This window comes from Callorhinus ursinus, unplaced genomic scaffold (genome assembly GCF_003265705.2).
Source record: "Callorhinus ursinus isolate GAN/ISIS: 27379988/994484 unplaced genomic scaffold, GSC_fseal_2.0 scaffold5, whole genome shotgun sequence".
In the NCBI taxonomy this organism is placed as follows: Eukaryota; Metazoa; Chordata; class Mammalia; order Carnivora; family Otariidae; genus Callorhinus; species Callorhinus ursinus.
Window position 1 is genome coordinate 9,298,815 of NW_027397067.1, and position 17,790 is coordinate 9,316,604.

The 17,790-nt window shown below is 45.0% G+C and overlaps 1 protein-coding gene across 1 annotated transcript; it reads right to left on the reverse strand.

The window, feature by feature from the left end:
* Positions 1-396: 396 nt before the first annotated feature.
* On the reverse strand, positions 397-17,544 carry SDR16C5 (short chain dehydrogenase/reductase family 16C member 5). The gene is made up of 7 exons (XM_025871430.2): positions 17,433-17,544; positions 12,505-12,851; positions 9,576-9,707; positions 7,199-7,298; positions 5,103-5,247; positions 4,325-4,450; positions 397-1,958 (listed from the first exon to the last, which is right to left on the reverse strand). The coding sequence occupies exons 2-7, from the start codon at positions 12,835-12,837 to the stop codon at positions 1,865-1,867; spliced, it is 930 nt and encodes a 309-aa protein (XP_025727215.2). The 5' UTR covers positions 12,838-12,851; positions 17,433-17,544; the 3' UTR covers positions 397-1,864.
* Positions 17,545-17,790: the final 246 nt, after the last annotated feature.

Sequence of the window (17,790 nt, forward strand, 5' to 3'; positions counted from 1 at the left end):
TTCTTTATTCTTCAGCTAAATAGACAGGCCCCTAGAATCTACGCTTTTGGAATTGTAATAGAGGAGCAATATTGTGCCTCTCTCTTAATTAACCTTGTTAACCAAGGATTTGGAACATTAGCTGGTTAGGCTAAGAGGGCCTTTTGAGCTGCTCCATACATGCCTGCAGTTGAGTAGGATGTCACTCTTGTGAAATAAAGTGCCTTTTATTCTTCAGCATACACCGAATACCTTTATTATTCTTCGAGTAATGGTGTGATATTCTTGTTTAGCGAAATAATGTGTGTAAAGGGCATAGCTTTGTGCCAGGCACAATAAAACCTCAGCTATTGCTTTTATCATTTAAAACAAGTTTTTTTTTTAAGATTTTATTTATTTATTTGACAGAGAGAGACACAGTGGGAGAGGGAACACAAGCTGGGGGAGTGGGAGAGGGAGAAGCAGGCTTCCCACTGAGCAGGGAGCCCAATGCGGGGCTCAATCTCAGGACCCTGGGATCATGACCTGAGCCGAAGGCAGATGCTTAACGACTGAGCCACCCAGGCGCCACTAAAACAAGTTGTTTTTTTTGTGTGTGTTTTTTTTTTTTTTTTTTTTTTTTTCTCTCTCCCTCTTTTTGGAGGCTTTCTGCATGGAAAGGAAATACAGGGGAAGAGTTGTCAGAATCATTCAGGCAGCTCAAGATAAATCAGTCCACAGTGGATTCCAGAGTCCACATTCCCTGAGACCATTGTCTTTCTAAGAGCATCTTAGCCCCAAGATATTCATGACTTGTTTCTTTTGACTCTCACAGAGTCTTCTGAGGTACTTATCCTTTCCTGCTCCCCACACAAAAGAAGGTAAGAGACAAAAGCGGCAGTTTTTCTCCCAAGGCAGATGCCCCTCCCAGCCTGGAAAGGAGTTTCGGGATATGGTAATTAACATATTTTTCTTAATCTTCCTTTTATAGTTAATCTCCAAATCATGAAAGCAGTTGGCCAGTTCATTAAACTGTAAGAATACAAGAGATCTGAAATGAAGGCAGCACAGATGAATGCCAATGCATAAAACTGTCCATTCTGTGGAAAAATACAACACAAATCCCAACCTGAAATACTAAATTAAACATTTGAAATTAACCATATGAATATGTTTTCCGGCCCAATAGGCAGCAGTTCATCTAACTCAGTGGAATGTCACTTTCCGAGTTAAGAAGCATCCATTCTTCGATCTCTTCTAGGGGGAAAATAATGCTCCTCTATAGAATTTTGTCTAAAATCACTGCCTACTAAGTTCATTCAGGACACAGTGGCCCCCAATGTACCCTGAGCGGGACTGGCATGTAGTCTGTGAGTACCCAGGGTATGTAGAATGAGGCTGGCTTTGGAAAGAAGGACATGGGACACTGGTGTGTCCTACACCCGGTGAGCCAGTTTCAAAAAGGCCAAGGCTGAGAGAAAGAGGGAATCCCGAGCTTTGTGTCCTCTGTATAGAGGGCATTGGAGCAAAATACTCATCCATGCTCTTCACCTCTCACTGTGACCTGCTGTAGGTTCAAGCAAAGCCACCTGTTCCATCTGGGCCACGTCCCCAGTGACCAAAGTGAAGGCCAGTTCATGAGACAGGATTCTTTTTCTTACACATCGGTTGCAAGCAGACATGACAAAAACGGGCAATTTTTTTTAATTAAAAAAAAAAAACCCAACCAAAAAGCAGATAAGAACATTATTTTCAAAGGCATTGGTTGAAAATAGTAGTCCAAGGAGCAGAAAAAGAATGGTACTTGTAGTTTCCAGATACATTGTTGAACAAATATGCTTTTCTTCATTGAAATCAGGATTATGGAATGCTGGGTATCAAATGGTATCAGCCATTGAGTTGGTCTTTAGTTTTTCTTGTTCTTGCTAACAAAGCCATCCATTACATTCAGGGCACCCATATATTCAGCCAGAAGAACTAACACCTTGACAGGCAAGATACTAAAGAGAACACAAGAGAGGTTTTCTTGGTTATTATCATGGAAGCACCTTTACCAACTCAGCCGAAATGCAGTGTCACTGACTTGTTGTAGATGGAAGTCACTGGCATATGCACACATTAGTGTGCATGCTTTAGGATCACTCAGGGGTTGTCCACTATGTGGGAGGACACTGTCCCGCCCAGGGTTTCTATATCTCTTCTGGCTTTATTTACGTTTACTCAACTCACTTCTCATCTCAGTTTCCAAACTATGTAATGATTGACAGGAAGCAGTGAAGTCTTGTGGAGTTGGATAAGCCTGGCTTGAATCCTACCTTTGTCACTTAACATGCCATCCCAGGTCCATTACTTAGCTCTTGAGCCTGTTTCTTCCGGTATCAAATGAAGTCATCAATCTCTCTTTCTGAGACTCATATGGGGATCAGATCGATCCCCAGACCTTTGGCAAGACCCAGCTAGGACTGCTCATCTTCTCCATCCCCGCTCACCCTTCCCAACAGAGCACAGACCCCATCCATCTGACATTCACATTGCAGAGCAAGGCGAGGCACAGTAAACCTAAGACTCGTCCTTAGCATTGGGTAAAGGAAAGGACACTGAGCTCACTGTTCATCTGCGGGCACCCCAGGATGTCACATGTTACCTTTTCCACGATCCCTCCCCTGAGCAACACACTGAACATCGGGGCTCAACCTGCATTACCCCCGCCTCCCACTCTGGGATTTCTCTTTCTTGTTTTATGTTTCTTTCTAGCACTTATGACTACCCAGTATGCCTTTTCTTTTACTTAACTTTTTGTCTGTTACCTGCCACCCACTCTCAAGAAGAAAATTTCCATGAGGGCAGGTACTCTTGTCTCTTTACTTCTTTGCCGTAACCCCAGATCCTTTGTGGCGCACATTAGGCTCTCTCTAATGCTTACTAGTGAATATTTGAGGGAATGTGTGACGTCATCCCCTTTACTGAATTTCCTCATGTTTCCAAATGCTCATCAGGAACTATGTAGATCTCTTGGGGTCCAGAACTAATATCTTATAAAAGTAAATATAACCTCTATGATTATACAAAAACATTAGAAAAATTGAGTCCTATGTTCTTTGCAGTTGGCATTACTATACCACATACTTCTATCAATTAGGCAACAGATAGCCACTGTCCTGTGAACACCCATGCTGTCCTATAAATTGTGTGACACTCACTAATCTACAAGCTCTAATAAGCACTGACTTCTAAGTCGTAAACAAGAAAACGGGCCAGGAGAATAAAGGGCATGCTCAGAGTCACAGACTTAGTAAATAGCAGAATCATAACCCCAGATTTCAAAGTGCTTGCCAGAGATCCTTTGCCCTGCCTCACACAGCCTGTCAGCGGTATGGCTCCTGTGCTAGGTGAAGCCTGGTCAATGAAAGGACATAGGAATGATTTCGGTGCATTGCACAAAGTAGATACAATTAACTGAAGACAAAAAGGTATTTCCTCATGCAAGAAGGATAGTGGCTACCAGCCATAATATCTATGTCCAAATAACTGAGGAACTGTTGTCAAGAGGAATGGAATTAGTCATAGTGCTAGAGGGTAAAGTTAGAGCCAGTGAACATTAAAACGAGACAGATTTCAATGCCACAGAGAGAAGTGGTTCAGTAATGGAATGTGCTTCCTTGTGAAGCAGAAACCCCGATGGGGGGGGGTGTCGTATGACTTGATGACCTGTTACAGTCCAGAAAACGAATTGAGATAGTGGGAAATTTGCAGCTGCTCAGCAATTTGGCATCACCCTCCCTAGAACTGGGTCCCCTGGTCACAGACTGCCGCTGATGGATCTCAGCACTAAAATCCAATGAGGAGCAGAGAGGGTAAGCAAAGATGCTCTCGGGTGCTTTTCAGTCCCCCGCCCCCAACTCTTTTAACCCTCTTATACTTCAGATTTATCCTCTATTGCCAGTTTTACCCATACTACAACTTCCTGAAATGTTTGGCTTACTGTCTGCCCTTAACTCTGGGATCTGTATTTGAGGAAGCATGGACACAATATCTGTTCCAACGTGATTATTCTATGATGCCCACAAGAAAGACCACCTGTCTTAAAAAAAAAAATGACTTCAGTCCGTCCACAGATCATTCAGTAAATCCACTTCTCTCTAACAATAATGCAATACTAAGATAGGGCTGGCAGGATCCAGTACCATCTTCTAGACTCACGGGAAGCACTGCACCTATGCAAATTTGAGGTCGTGTCAGCAAACAGGCACAAGGAAGGGATCAAAGTGAATTCATTTAACAGGTATTTTTAGAGTGGCTCCTCCTGGTAGGAAAATAAATTGCTGATTGGCTCATTAGAGAAGTAATAGGAAGCTGATATTGTTACCTTTTTAAAAACATCAAGAAGGAAATACGTTTTGGCAAATTTAAGTATATTTTCTCTTGCAGGATGGCATCTACTATCTTGTCAGCTACATACTCTGGTTCCAGAACTGGTAACAGAAAAGGATGGCTAAGGAGTAGAAAACAAAAAACAAAAAACAAAAACTGAAAAAACCCAAGTTAATAAATTACTAAAAAAAATCTGATAAATTAGGGATTAAAAAGGCTGTAAGACATAATCACTTATTTGCTTCTTTCCCTTCCAGATTTGATTTATTTCTATCTTTACTCCTTTATTATCAACGTGCTAGTAACAACTTTATTTTCAAATGGCAAACGATGATTCTGATTAATACACTGGTGATACAGTATATGCATCTACGTGAAACCATATTGAACAACTTCCTGTCATCCCTGCGAGATGCAGAGCTGGGCATTGGTGTCTCCCCGCTCCAGTGATTTTCAGTCCTGCCGTGGAGTCAGTCAGGGAGTTTGGTGGCAGAGAAAGACTATGGCCAGGAATGCTGGGGAGACGGCTAGCAGACCTGGCTATGGTGTGGTAGGAGTTGGACCCAGCCTTGACAAACCACCCCCCTTAAACTCAGTATCTTAAACACAAACACATTTGAAGAAAGAAACAATTCTGAAATCACTTTTAAATCAGGCTGAATCCTAAGGAAACCTTTTTAAACGTTAATGGATAGAACAAAATAAAATAATTTTTAATCATTTTCAATCATTTTAAAAAATGTAGTTTCTTTGAAATCAAAGGACATACTTACGCAGTGGAACAACCTTCAAACATTCCAGTTTTTATAAAACATGGGCACACAATAGTGGTTTTTATCCCCTTTAGTTTCTGGGCTATTGTTTCTATACATATAGATTCAGCAAATCCGAAGGCTGCAAATTTACTTGCACAGTAATCTGAAAAAGGCAAAAAATGGTAACGTATATTCTAGAGTTTTTAAATGGCATTATATCAAGGTTTCCTCATAACACGAACACACAGAGAATAGGACAATGATTTCAGAGTTCTTATTTTGTATGATCGTGGTCTGCACCCACTGGAGGAAGAGAGGAATGAGTGGGGAGGAGCACCATCACCTAAAGGTCGGTTGACAAGGACCAAGTGCCCTTGGGGAGACACAGGGCTTCAGGGAGCCACCCGCAGGTCACACTGCAAGGCTTTATTTCCACCCCGACGAGTGGTCAGACACTGTGGGAGCTGTTCCACGGGGCAGTGACATGTGTGTCCCAAAGAGTTTCAAGACCATCGGGGCAGGGAGACACACAAAAGAAGAAATAAAATAATAAGGGATATAGGAGTCCAGACAAGTGAGATCACCGTGGGTCGTAACACTCAGATCACATTTTCTTCTAACTATGACTCTTTCTTCCCTTTGCTAGAGAAAAACAGACTGGCAAACGTCAACCTCTACCTCTTACACATCTTGAAAATGCAGGGGGCATGGAAAGTGGCATCCATGTCAGTTTTGAGCTTTCAGCCTACAATCACACTCACTTCAAATAAACACCTGAATCTTGAACTCGAAGAATGGAAATATTTGGAGAAGAAATTGCATGTCAGTGGACTCTGACTCTTCTTTTCCTCACATGGTCAGAAGCAGCTACTACCACCAGCAAGAGTCAGGTCCCTAGATTGTGGTGGGTTAGACAGTAGAGGAAGGGAAGGGGAGAGGGGAGTCCTGAGCAGCTTCTAGGAGCACCTGAGTCATGGAGTATTAATGCAGTTCACTGAGCCCCTGCATCTCTGAAATTCAGATGAGCAGAAACAGCCCAGGACTCAGGCAGTCTGCATTCTAAATAGCATGCCTGCTGATTCTGATGCAGGGGTGCCAAGATGCACAGGGTGAGAATTACAAAAGTCTTACACATGTTTCTAAGGTGAACGTGGGCATGGGAGAATCTTGTGTCCTAAGATAGAGATATTGTGCCAGGAACATAATTCATAGGACCTGCAAATAGACCTGTAGGAGTTCAGAGACCCATGAGGTCACAATAAAACCAGTGAATTCTAAGAAGGATGGAGAAAGGGGAGTCCCATGTACCAGGAGATGTGTATAGACGGGTAAAATTTGGGGTGACTGGTGGTTCTGAAAACCCTATTCCCATAACTGAGATGAACCATGCTAAGACCACTGCTGTGCATCTTGAGCTGCGAGTCTTCAACCAGTGGAAAAGCAGAGAGGTTAATTTTAGATTTTGGGGGGCTGGAGAAACTTTCTCCAAACCCCCAGCCAAAGGAGACCACTTAATGGAAATTTCAGAAGGCAGAATGCTCCTCCTTACCATCCTGATAACAGTGCCAGGGGTCCCCCAGACAGTGACTACTCTAATCACTTCCATAAAAAGAATTTATCAGTAAGTTCTCTCACTTCCTCTTTTTTAAATTTTATCTATCTATCTATCTATCTATCTATCTATCTATCTATCTATCTATCTATCTATCTAAGAGAGAGAGAGAGTGCTAGCAAGCGCACACAAGCCAGCGGGGAGAGGCTGAGGGAGAAGCAGACTCCCTGCTGAGCAGGGAGTCTGATGCAGGACTTGATCCCAGGACCCTGGGATCACGACTTGACCCGAAGGCAGATGCTTAACTGACAGCCACCCAGACACCCTCTCTTTCTCTTTTTTTTTAAAGCCCAGGGAATTGCACCAACCTAATGATTCCAAAATGCAAAGTTCAACCGCATGTAAGCAAATCTGATAGGCAGTTTTGCTGTACCTTATTGAATATGTCTCTTAATTTATAACCCTTTATCACTGGTACATCAAATCAATGCTAATTGTTCAGAGCTAAGTAAGATAAAGTTATAAAACTTTTTGCAACTGCTAAATATTACATTTCTCTTACCTGCCAGTTTATTTACTCCAGTTAATCCAGCTAAACTTGAAATGCAAACCAAATGTCCATGCTTATTAGCGATCATAGCAGGTAGAAAGGATTTATAAGTCTAAGAAGAGCAAGGAAGAACCGTTAATATTTTATACTTTTTTCAGATGTTTATATGACTGTTGTGATGAAAAGAGTCTTTTAAGCTCATAAAAATATCTGAAGGCACTGGGGTATAAAAATGTAAACATCTGGCAAGTAAGCCTCTTAATTTGTTCAATCTGGTGAATCAGTATTTTCCTGATGGCAGTTCCAATATTATTAAAAATAATTTATTTAGAATTATATTTTGCTCGTATCTGACTTCGAAAAGCAATATTCATACAATAATTCAAGCAGTATCGAGAATCTTAACTGTGGCAGGCACAATCCACAAACCAGTAAGAATACTCGGAGATATGATTATTTAGATTTATATTGCCTTCCCCCCCCCCCCGGATCATATTTGGATTTCAAATTTTTCTGAACATTGTTCATAGGACATGCCACTATAGGCTTCAGTTTAAAAATATCACTTTGTTTTGAGATTCATCTCTATTTCTTTGAATAGTGGTTTCTAATTTGGATTCCATGTCAGTAGAGAGGATATGTTAGAAAGAAAGGATATGTGCTGTGTCCTCAGTACTGTAGAGCACCTTCACCTTTGATGTGGGACTGGAAAAAGGAGGTAAAGGAGAGAGAGATGAGCTTTGATAGAAGATATGCTCTACAACACAGAAATAACTCATCAAACAGGAATACTTGCATATTTATATGAATTTCTATTTCATGTTTATTTTCAAATTTGAATCATATGAATAAATACGAGAAAAGGGATCTCTTATAAAAGTCAAACAACCTTTGTGTGCACCATGATGACTTTCTGAGAGAAACTAACACTTAGAGAGAGGTGGAAAATCAAAACGAGTCAACAGAGCAGCATGATAAAAAGCTCCCTGAGTTCCGATGGTCTGCGGTGAGTCTCTTTACTTCTCCCTGGGGATACATCCCTTGGGAGTACAGTCACCAGGAGTCCTCTGACCCGTTGGCAGTTAAGCGTCTACTCCATACAGGGGCTCAAAGAATGTATGCGGACTTGCCCGGAAAGAGCGTCCAGAGTGAGAATTATGCGGGCCAGGAATACACCAGCATTCTGGGGACAACTAGAGGAAGAGAGAGAGAAAGAAGAGAAAGAGGAGACCCAGGAGGAAAAAGAATGCAGCAGAAGTGGAGACTATTAATGAGATGATGGTTTTATCTTCATTCTGGCCAAAGAATCTAACTTCCTTCTAATGAAGGAGAGGGATATTTGGGAAAAGACAACATAAATCACTTGCAGTAGCTCCCAAAGGAACATGGTGGTCACTTAGTTCTGAATCTTTCCACCTTTCTTCTGGAAATAATACAGAACACCAACAATACCACCAGTACCAGGACACTTTTGGTGAAACTAGGGGACAGAAACCGACAAAGTCCAAATAACACGTGAAGGCTGCCAAATGAGAGTTGGGTGGGAGTCCGGGTAGGGAGGTATAAGGAGGATGGAGGGGAGCTCAGAAGTCTCCAGCAAATACTCCCTCCCAGCCGAGGGCCGCCCAGGACAGCAGGAGCAGGGAGAGGCAAGGGAGGGCATGAGCATGGGTGGGGAGGCGTGGCAAGACTTGTTTCAGCAAAAGCTAGGAAAACCCAACTTCTGCAAGGGGCATATCATGTTGGAGGTCAGGGGCTGTGCCCCTTAATGTCCAAGGCACCTGTCCTGTGCCCTTTAAAGTCACCCAGGCTACTGGTAGAAACTCCCTTTTGCCTGCTTAGATACTGAGTGAGGTGACTGTACATCTTCATTTGCCCAGACTAGACTCGATTAATGCTTGTTTATTGATAATGCCCTCTTTCACTTTCTTTATTGTTATTATTATTATTTACCTTTTCCACTTTCAAAAGAGTTCCAGCTTAGGCAAATTGTAAGGTCTCCCTGGTCATGTCTACGTGCTATCATTTCTGTGTAGCCTTGAGCAAATCTTTTAACTCTTCTGATCCCTTATTTCACCAAGCTGTTTCAAGAATGATACAGGAGGTGCCTTGGATAGCACCCGACATAGGTTGGCAATCAATAAATGACAGTAAAACCATGGGACAATTGTGTCATGGCAGGATTCCTTAGTGGAGGCTCAGGCAGGTGCAGGTTAAGTTGGATCAGGGGTGAGGCGGGGGGGGGGGACATCTGCATAGACCGGGACAAATCTAAAATTGAGAAGTCTGTGCTTTGGTTAGACAAGAATAAAATTGTAAGAGAACAAGAGGAAGGTACTTCTAAATTCAGAGTAACTTTAGATTGATCATGAGAAGAAAAAATAATTACCCATAAATGTGCTTTGAAATTCACATCAAAAGCCTTTTCAATCAGCTCATCTGGGCAGTCGAGGAAACTTTTGCCTGTCACGATTCCGGCATTGTTGATTAGGATGGAGACATCGCCAACTTCTTTTTTAACCTGCATTGAATAACAAGAGCAACACCACCCATGGAGTAATTCTTTACATGATCTAAGTTTAAATTTCCCATAGTTTTTTTTTTTTTAAGATTCCATTTATTTATTTGACAGAGAGAGACACAGCGAGAGAGGGAACACAAGCGGGGAGTGGGAGAGGGAGAAGCAGGCTTCCTGCGGAGCAGGGAGCCTGATGCGGGGCTCAATCTCAGGACCCTGGGATCATGACCTGAGCCGAAGGCAGACGCTTAATGACTGAGCCACCCAGGCGCCCCTAAATTTCCCATAGTTTTACATGCTTCTTATCCTAGTTAACTCAGATGGAGTTTATGCACTCTGCAAAACAGAGTATGCTTTATTTCCTTTGCTGAATTTACAGTGCGTCAGAGATCCACGTCTGATGCTTTTCTTCTCATTTCTTCCCCCCTTCTTAGGATGGTTCCAACATGGCAGGGCTACTTTCCTTAACAGGTAGAGCAGTTAAGAGCTATTCTAGTCATTTTGTTTCAGGCTCTGTGTAAGCAGTAGGTTTATTTTAGTCATTGTGACAGGACATAAGGCATTATAGCCATGCCATATAAATCAAGACCCAGCATACACTGAGATGAGGTGGAGTAGGAAGATATGGAGGAAGCACAAAATTCCTAAACAGGTTTTATGCACACGGCACAGCTCAGAACCTGCCTGTCCTGCTTGTACCAACGAGCTGGTTTCCTTCTCCCTACCACAGGCTTCTAGATGCTAAGATATGTGAAGGGAGGATCAGAGGAAGCCCCATTTGCTTCTGTAACACTAGCCACAGTAGGTACTCCATAACTTGTATTTAAGAAATAAAATTTCTGGGTGGGACCTTGGAGCCTTTTGCTCATAGTAAATCTTCAGCTTGTAATCTTAGCCCTTAGGGCAGAAGTGAGTGCAGGATTTGCCAGGGTTGGAGACGGGAGATAGTGATGTCCCTTCGTTCCTTTCTGTGCTTTGAATTTCATTACTGTAATTTGTATCCCAAGCAAGGGCTCTGTCCCCAGATCAGAGAGAACCCCTGGTTGCCGCTATCCTGGGCTGAACAAGCAGCTCACGGCAGTACCCCTTACATCTCTAGCTGTGTGTGTGTATGTGTGTGCATGTGTGTTGTGTACCTCCCTACATGGATGGCACCATCTGGCACAGAGCGGGATGTATTACTGAAGCCAGGTGGAAGCCACCACCTCACCCGCTACCCTGGAAGGCCTGAGCCCCGGCAACAAGGGTGACGTCGTAGGGATTTATGAGCCAACTAGATCGGCAGCCTAGGGAAAATCTAGGATGAAATAGAGACCAAGGAAACCTCACCTTTTATGGTAGCGTTTTCAGATAAAAGCACAGGAAACAAATCTGACTTCGAGCTTTATTTGGAGAGTGGCAAAAATATTTAGTCAAATTCAAGTTGAATAGCAGTCAAGGCTCGAAACAACTAGCCCTACCTGAGGCAATTATTTATAGAGGGCCTCGTATTAGCTTGCTCAATATTGGATAGTTTTCAGTATTTGAATGCGAACCAATTATTCCTTAAGAGTGGCTAGAGAAGTTGTTTGCCGTCAAGCGTGAGGGAACATGTCAGGTGATCAGGGCTCTAAGTGCACAAAGATTCATCTTCAAGGTCGGCCGTAGGAGAGAGACACACTTGCACTTTGAGGGAGGGGCTAGCTTGTCAGGTTGGGGTCTCCAGACCGAACCGGGCTTCCTGGGACTGGAGATGGTAGTCACAGATGTATAGAATTTAAAGACAAATTTCAACAGAAGCTACACACTCCCCTGCCGATGACCTGCCAAGCTTACCATTAGGAAGTGAAGTGGGAAGCGGCAAGGGATTCGGGGTAGGGGCCTAGAAGATGTGCGAGAACTTTCCACTGGGGCTGGGCTGCTCTTCACAGGCCAGTCTGGTTCCTTCCTTCTCACTAAATTGGGGAATTCTGGGGGCCGACAAAAAGATGGCTCAGGAGAGTGATGTGCCAAGTACTCATGCCAATGTGGGGATAGAGAAAAGCCTTACCAGGGAAAAGAGGCAGCAAACAAGTACAAGCCTCGATGAACAAAAAAAACCTCTTACTGCTGCTTACTGGGGTTTTGATTTCCTGAAATCCTTCTTTGAACGTGCAGCTGTATCATCACCAAAGGAGCAACTGTGGCTAAGCATCTTCAGGATGAATGAAATATTCTGATTTTCTTATGATTACTTAAGAGAAATACACATTCAAATGAAAGGCCCTGTGGTGTGGTGGAAATAGCTGGATTTCAGCTCAGACCGGATACGGGTTCAAGCCCTGGCTTCGTCATATGCTAGCTCTGGGACCCCTGAGCAGATTATTCAGTATCTCTATGTCTCCTTTCTCCTCCATGAAGGGGGCCACCCTCTACCTCCTATATGGTAACAGGGGCTGGCACTGGCCCGTACTGCCTGGTATGTACTATGGAGTCAACAGACTCAAGGCTGAGCTGGATCTTGGCTACTTAGCAGCTATTTCTTAGGGGAGCTACTTACCTCCTTGAGCCCTGGTTTCCTTATTTGTGACATAGAGATAGTCATGGACCTCACTTTATAGGATTAGGATGTAATATAGATGGGGTGCTTTGTGCGGTGTATTGTATATGGTGACAACTCAAAAATCCGAATTCCCACTCCCCAATATTTTTTAAATTAAAGGGATGTTGGAGACAGGCAAATCTGCACCGAGCAAGGCAAAGAGACAGAGAAGAGAGGCACGTGAACATATCTGCGTATAGTGCTCACTACCCGCAGGGAACAGCGAGAAGCGAGATCTACCTGCTCGGCCACTCTGTATATGTTTTCCTTTTGGCTGCAGTCACAAGTGTAGGCATAAACTCTTGTGGCCCCAGCTTCCCGCACCATCCTGCATGTGTCCTCGTTCCCCTCCTTGTTGATATCCCAGAGAACCAGCACGGATCCAAGGCGGGCAAATCTGAGGGCCAAGAACCTTCCCAGTCCGCTCCCGGAGCCAGTGATGAGCACGATTTCACCAGCAACATTCTTCCGTGGTCTGGGGACGATGATGAAAATCATCGACTCCAGAAAAGCAATCATTGATTTTCCTAAGAAAACCATCAATTCCTTGGTTGACTTCAGCTTGGAAGCCATGTTGTGGCTGAAACCTATAAAGGAAGAGAGACCCATGTCAAGAGTTCCATGACCATTCCCTGTGAGCGTGTGGACTACGTGGAGCTCACGTTTTCTGAGATAGCAGCAGAAAGGGGGTGCGTTATTTAAGCTGCTCTCTTGGTAGCAGATTCTGAACTTAGGCAGACACAGGGCCTGTGTCTTGGCTTTCATTCACAGCCCCAAGCTGGGCCCGCACCTGAGTGTTGTACAGGACAGAAAGGTTCCCTAACCAGGAACTGTAACCACACCAACATTTAACCCAAAGAAGAACTTAATTATTTCTCACAGTTAACCTTTCTTCATAATAATCCCATGTCCCGTTGACTGCTTTTATGTTCAAAGTCATAACTATATTGTAATGTTTATGTGGTAACGGCTATCTCTCTGGTTTTACTTTTGTCTCCTTCTGGGTTTGGGGGGTTTTGTTGTTGTTGTTATTTTTTTAAAGACTTATTTATTTGAGAGAGAGAGAGCGACATGAGCAGTGGGGAAGGGCAGAAGGGGAGGTATAGAGAGAGAAGCAGACTCCCTCCCTATGCAGGGCCCGATCTCATGACCCTGAGATCATGATCTGAGCTGAAACCAAGTGTTGGACACTTAACCAACTGAGTCACCCAGGGGCCCCTGGGTTTGTGTTTTTTAATTTGCACAGTTGTTCTTTAATTTTGTGTCATTATTTAAAATCTAACGTTCAATAGATAAGGATGATGTAGGGGACACACACACACACCACACACAGAGAGGAATATTATGCAGCCTTAAAAAAGATGAGATCATGCAACAACATGGATGGACCTAGAGAATATAATGCTAAGTAAAATGAGTCAAACTGAGAAAGACAAATACCATACGATTTTACTCATACATGGAGTCTAAAGAAAAAAAGAATAAACAAGCAAAAAGAAAGTAGAATCACACCTATAAATACAAGAAACAAACGGGTGGTTGCCAGAGGGAGAGGGGGTAGGAGGACGGGGGAAATGGGTGAGGGGGAGTGGAAGATACAGGCTTCCAGTTATAGAATGAGTAAGTCATGGGGATAAAACGCCCAGCACGGGGAGTAGAGTCAGTGGTACTGTGATAGTGTAGTATGGCGACAGATGATAGCTACACTTGTGTGCACGGCATAACGTACAGACTTGTGAAATCTCTATATTGTACACCTGGAACTAATGTAACATCGTGTGTCAACTATACCCAAGTAAAAAGCTTAAAAATATTTGGGATTTAAGGAAAAAAAAAAAAGGAAAATCCTATTTGTAGAATATACTTGAAAAGGAGTAATTGATGTTCTAAACCTTTTCCAACAGATTCGCTGTGAGCATGGGATACCCGCCCTCCCCCAGACTCTGAGACCTCCATCCCACACCACTGACCACAGGTGCAAGAACCACAGCGTTGGCACTGTAGAATATAGGTGAGAGACAGAGTGGATAGCTGTCCTGCCCTGCCCATGCCTACCTGTGAAACCTGGGGCAGGCTACTTAGCCTCTCGGGGCCTCGGTCTCCACATATCTACCGGTCCCATAGCACAGGGTGATTTTGCGGATGAAAAGAGAATGAATGTTGTGTGCAGGACTGCAATGCTAACCCCCAGTAAGTGCTTTATGGATGTTAGCATGTTTCTCAGATACGGAGTACTGCTCACGGAGAAATCACCCAATATGTTTGCTGTATGAATAAAAGGCCTCCCCTTGGGGCGCCAGGGTGGCTCAGTCGTTAAGCGTTTGCCTTCGGCTCAGGTCGTGATCCCAGGGTCCTGGGATCGAGCCCCGAATCGGGCTCCCTGCTCCACGGGGAGCCTGCTTCTCCCTCCCCCACTCCCCCTGCTTGTGTTCCCTCTCTCGCTATGTCTCTGTCAAATAAATAAAATCTTAAAAAAAAAAAAAAAGTCCTTCCCTTGACAAACTCATACAAGGCTATAGCTTATATCCTGTTATCACTTTAGTGAGAATGAGTTTCTAAGACGCTTTACTAAAAAGCAGCTGGGAAAGAAGGGAAGGTCTTACTTTCTACAGGAGGAGAAGACATATTTAGCAGGCGCATCCTGTGCTGGGGGTGAGAGGCTTCCCTGAATGGGGTGTCCGATTGAGAGGCACAGCTGAGGGCAGATGTCCTTCATTAAAGAACCAGCAGGTTCACTTACTTTGCAGTTTGGCTGAGGATAGACTAGTCACTGTTCATGATGATGGGTAGATAGATTCATCAACAGCAGGGCTGGGAGCATGGCAAGGCTCTTAGGAAATTGTTGTGACCTAAATTGTTGTTTCTTGGTTCATTGGACAGATGGGACTGAAGATCAGAAAGAGTATGCATGTAGTTTACCCAAGGTCCCGGGGCTAGTTAGTGCAGGGTCGGCTGAGTTCATTTATTATATTTACTGAGCCCTGATGCCGTGCAGGTCTGATGCTGGGCATTGGGGCTGAGGATTCCGTGATTACTGCCCTCATGAGCCAAGGGTCTAGTTGAAGAAACAGACATTGAGCAAATAAATACATCATGACAAGCCATCATACTACAGAGAAAACTGAAGGGTGCTATAGAGAGTAGATGGGAGATCTGATTTAGATTGGGTGCTGGGGAAGAAACAACAGGAGAGATTCACTGGAAGGTGACATTTGAGCCAGTAGCCAAATGATGAATGGTTAGAGGTAGAGGGATCTGGGAGTAGCTTGACCAACAGAGGGATGGAAGAGTTTGAGGCTTGAGGTAGTTTTGGCCTGTGTGTCTAATGCTGTCTGTCCAGAGAATTAGAATGCGGGTGGTAGGGGGCACGGATGTATTGGTCAAAGGGAGTTCTTGTGGTGGAGCCCTGGGTTTCACCATGCTTTGGACGAAATGGCCCTCAAACTCTCTGCCATCTTTGCTTGGATTTATTTTCACAGAGTAGCTTTGGATGATTGACCTGGATGATTTGATGAATGAATAAAAACCCTCCCCTTTTATAAAAGAGCCTCTCAGGCTCTGGAGAATTTGGAAGGAAGGTGCCCTGAAAGGCAAACGGTGATTTTCAGACTCTCATTTTAAGCTCAGTCGTGGGGTATGCGTCTTCAGACCTGCAAGGATGAGGGTCAGGCTCCCCACATTAATGGGGCACCATGGGCACCCTCCCCAGGCACAGCCTGGGCATGGCCAACACTCCTTCCACGAGAAGACCCACACCAGCTCATCCATGCCCCCTTTCAGGCACACCACTATGAGAGTCCATGCCAGAGGGACAGAGGTCTATTTCTCTCCTCGGTGGGCTCCAACACCAGGTGGGTGGCTAGAAGTCTCAGCACTGACCTGGGGGAAGGTTCTTGATGCCAGAGGCCCTAGACTTCAGCACTCCACTGTCTCAGTGTTGGCATGATGTAAGACCTAGAGCAAGGTCTTCCGGCTTATTGCTGTCTCGGTGGATGCTTACTAGGTTCTTAAGAGCTTGGCATCCTGAGGTCTCCCTCATTTGGGGTTAGGGTGTCTGTTAGGCATCTGCACAGTGAGTGCAGTGTAGAGATTAAAGTTTGGGTTGGAATTCTGGATCTGCCACTGACTTTTCTGCAGCCTTGGTTAAAATTATTTTGTCTTTTGTGCCTCAGTTTCCTCTTCTAAATAACGGGATTCTGCAGGATGCACCAATGGGGGAGCTGTGGAAACTAAAAGACTTAATACAGGTAAAGTATTAACGTGTGTAATACCAACCCTATGATCCTTTATGGAGTTTCTGAGCAAATTGGGGGGGGGGGAGAAAGGTCCCCATTGCCCTGCACACAGCTCCTCCCTCCAGGGTGTATAGGGTGGAGGTGGGGATGGGGCAAGAGGAGTTGGGCTGGATTTCAACACCTGCCAGGTTACACATCATCTCCACCTTCACTCCTAACGCCCATAATGTGGAGGCCTTCCTAGAACAATGCCAGGCTCATAACAACAGCAAAATGACTGCATTAGCTAGAGCTACGCTTGGTGTTCCTGCTAGCATATGAATTATGAGCCCTGCCCATAGCAACGAAAGATGGTGATAGTAAGTATACTTAAAAACAAAAGTAAATTCTTAGGAAGTTACACAGCATTTTAAATTTAATCGGGTTACACACTTCTTTGATGCTTCCATCCCACAGCCTGACTACTTAGTTCAAAAGTTGAACTAACTTGGGGCACCTGGCTGGCTCAGTCAGATCAGCAACTCTCAATCTCAGAGTCCTGAGTTCAACTACCACGTTGGGCATTGAGCTTACTTAAAATAAAGTGCTGAACTAACTTGGTGCAATATAGACCGGTGTCTTCAGCTTCCCAGGCCAGGACACAGCAAATTGCCCTGGGAAGAGGTACGTGCTGAGCTGGGGGCGATGGGGAGGGAGTGTCAGACGCGCTCCGGAAGCAGAGAGCAGCGTGGCGCTCTCACCCGCTCACCCCCAGCCGCCGGGCCGGGGCTCACCCGCGCTCCCTCTCTCGCACCCCCCTGCTCCCCCTGCCATGCCACCCCGCCACAGCTTTACCGCCGGTCGGGTGCCCAGTCACGGACGCCTCGGAGCGGACCAGCGCCACCTCCTCGCGGAGGTCTTGCCCGGCCCCGGGTCCGGACTTCGGGAACTCACCCGAGACACGCAGCTTTAGCAATCCGCCGAGAAGCAGGGGTCCGCCACGAGCACCGCGTCGCTGGCTGGCGGCTGGGGTAGGTTCAGGAGTTTACCTCCCAGCCGAGTACAGGGTGGGACGGCTCCGCCCGCGCAGTGGGCGGAGCCGCCGTGCGGACCCGCCTTGGGGCCTCAGTAGACCCGCTTTTCTCTCTCCCTCTCCTCCTTCCCTCCCTCTCTTCCTTCCTTCCTTCCCTCTCCCTCTCTCTCTCCCTCTTCCTCTCCTTCTCTCCCTCCCTCTCCCCCTCCCTCCCTCCCTCCCTCCCTCTCTCCCTTCCTTCCTTCCTTCCTTCCTTCCTTCCTTCCTTCCTTCCTTCCT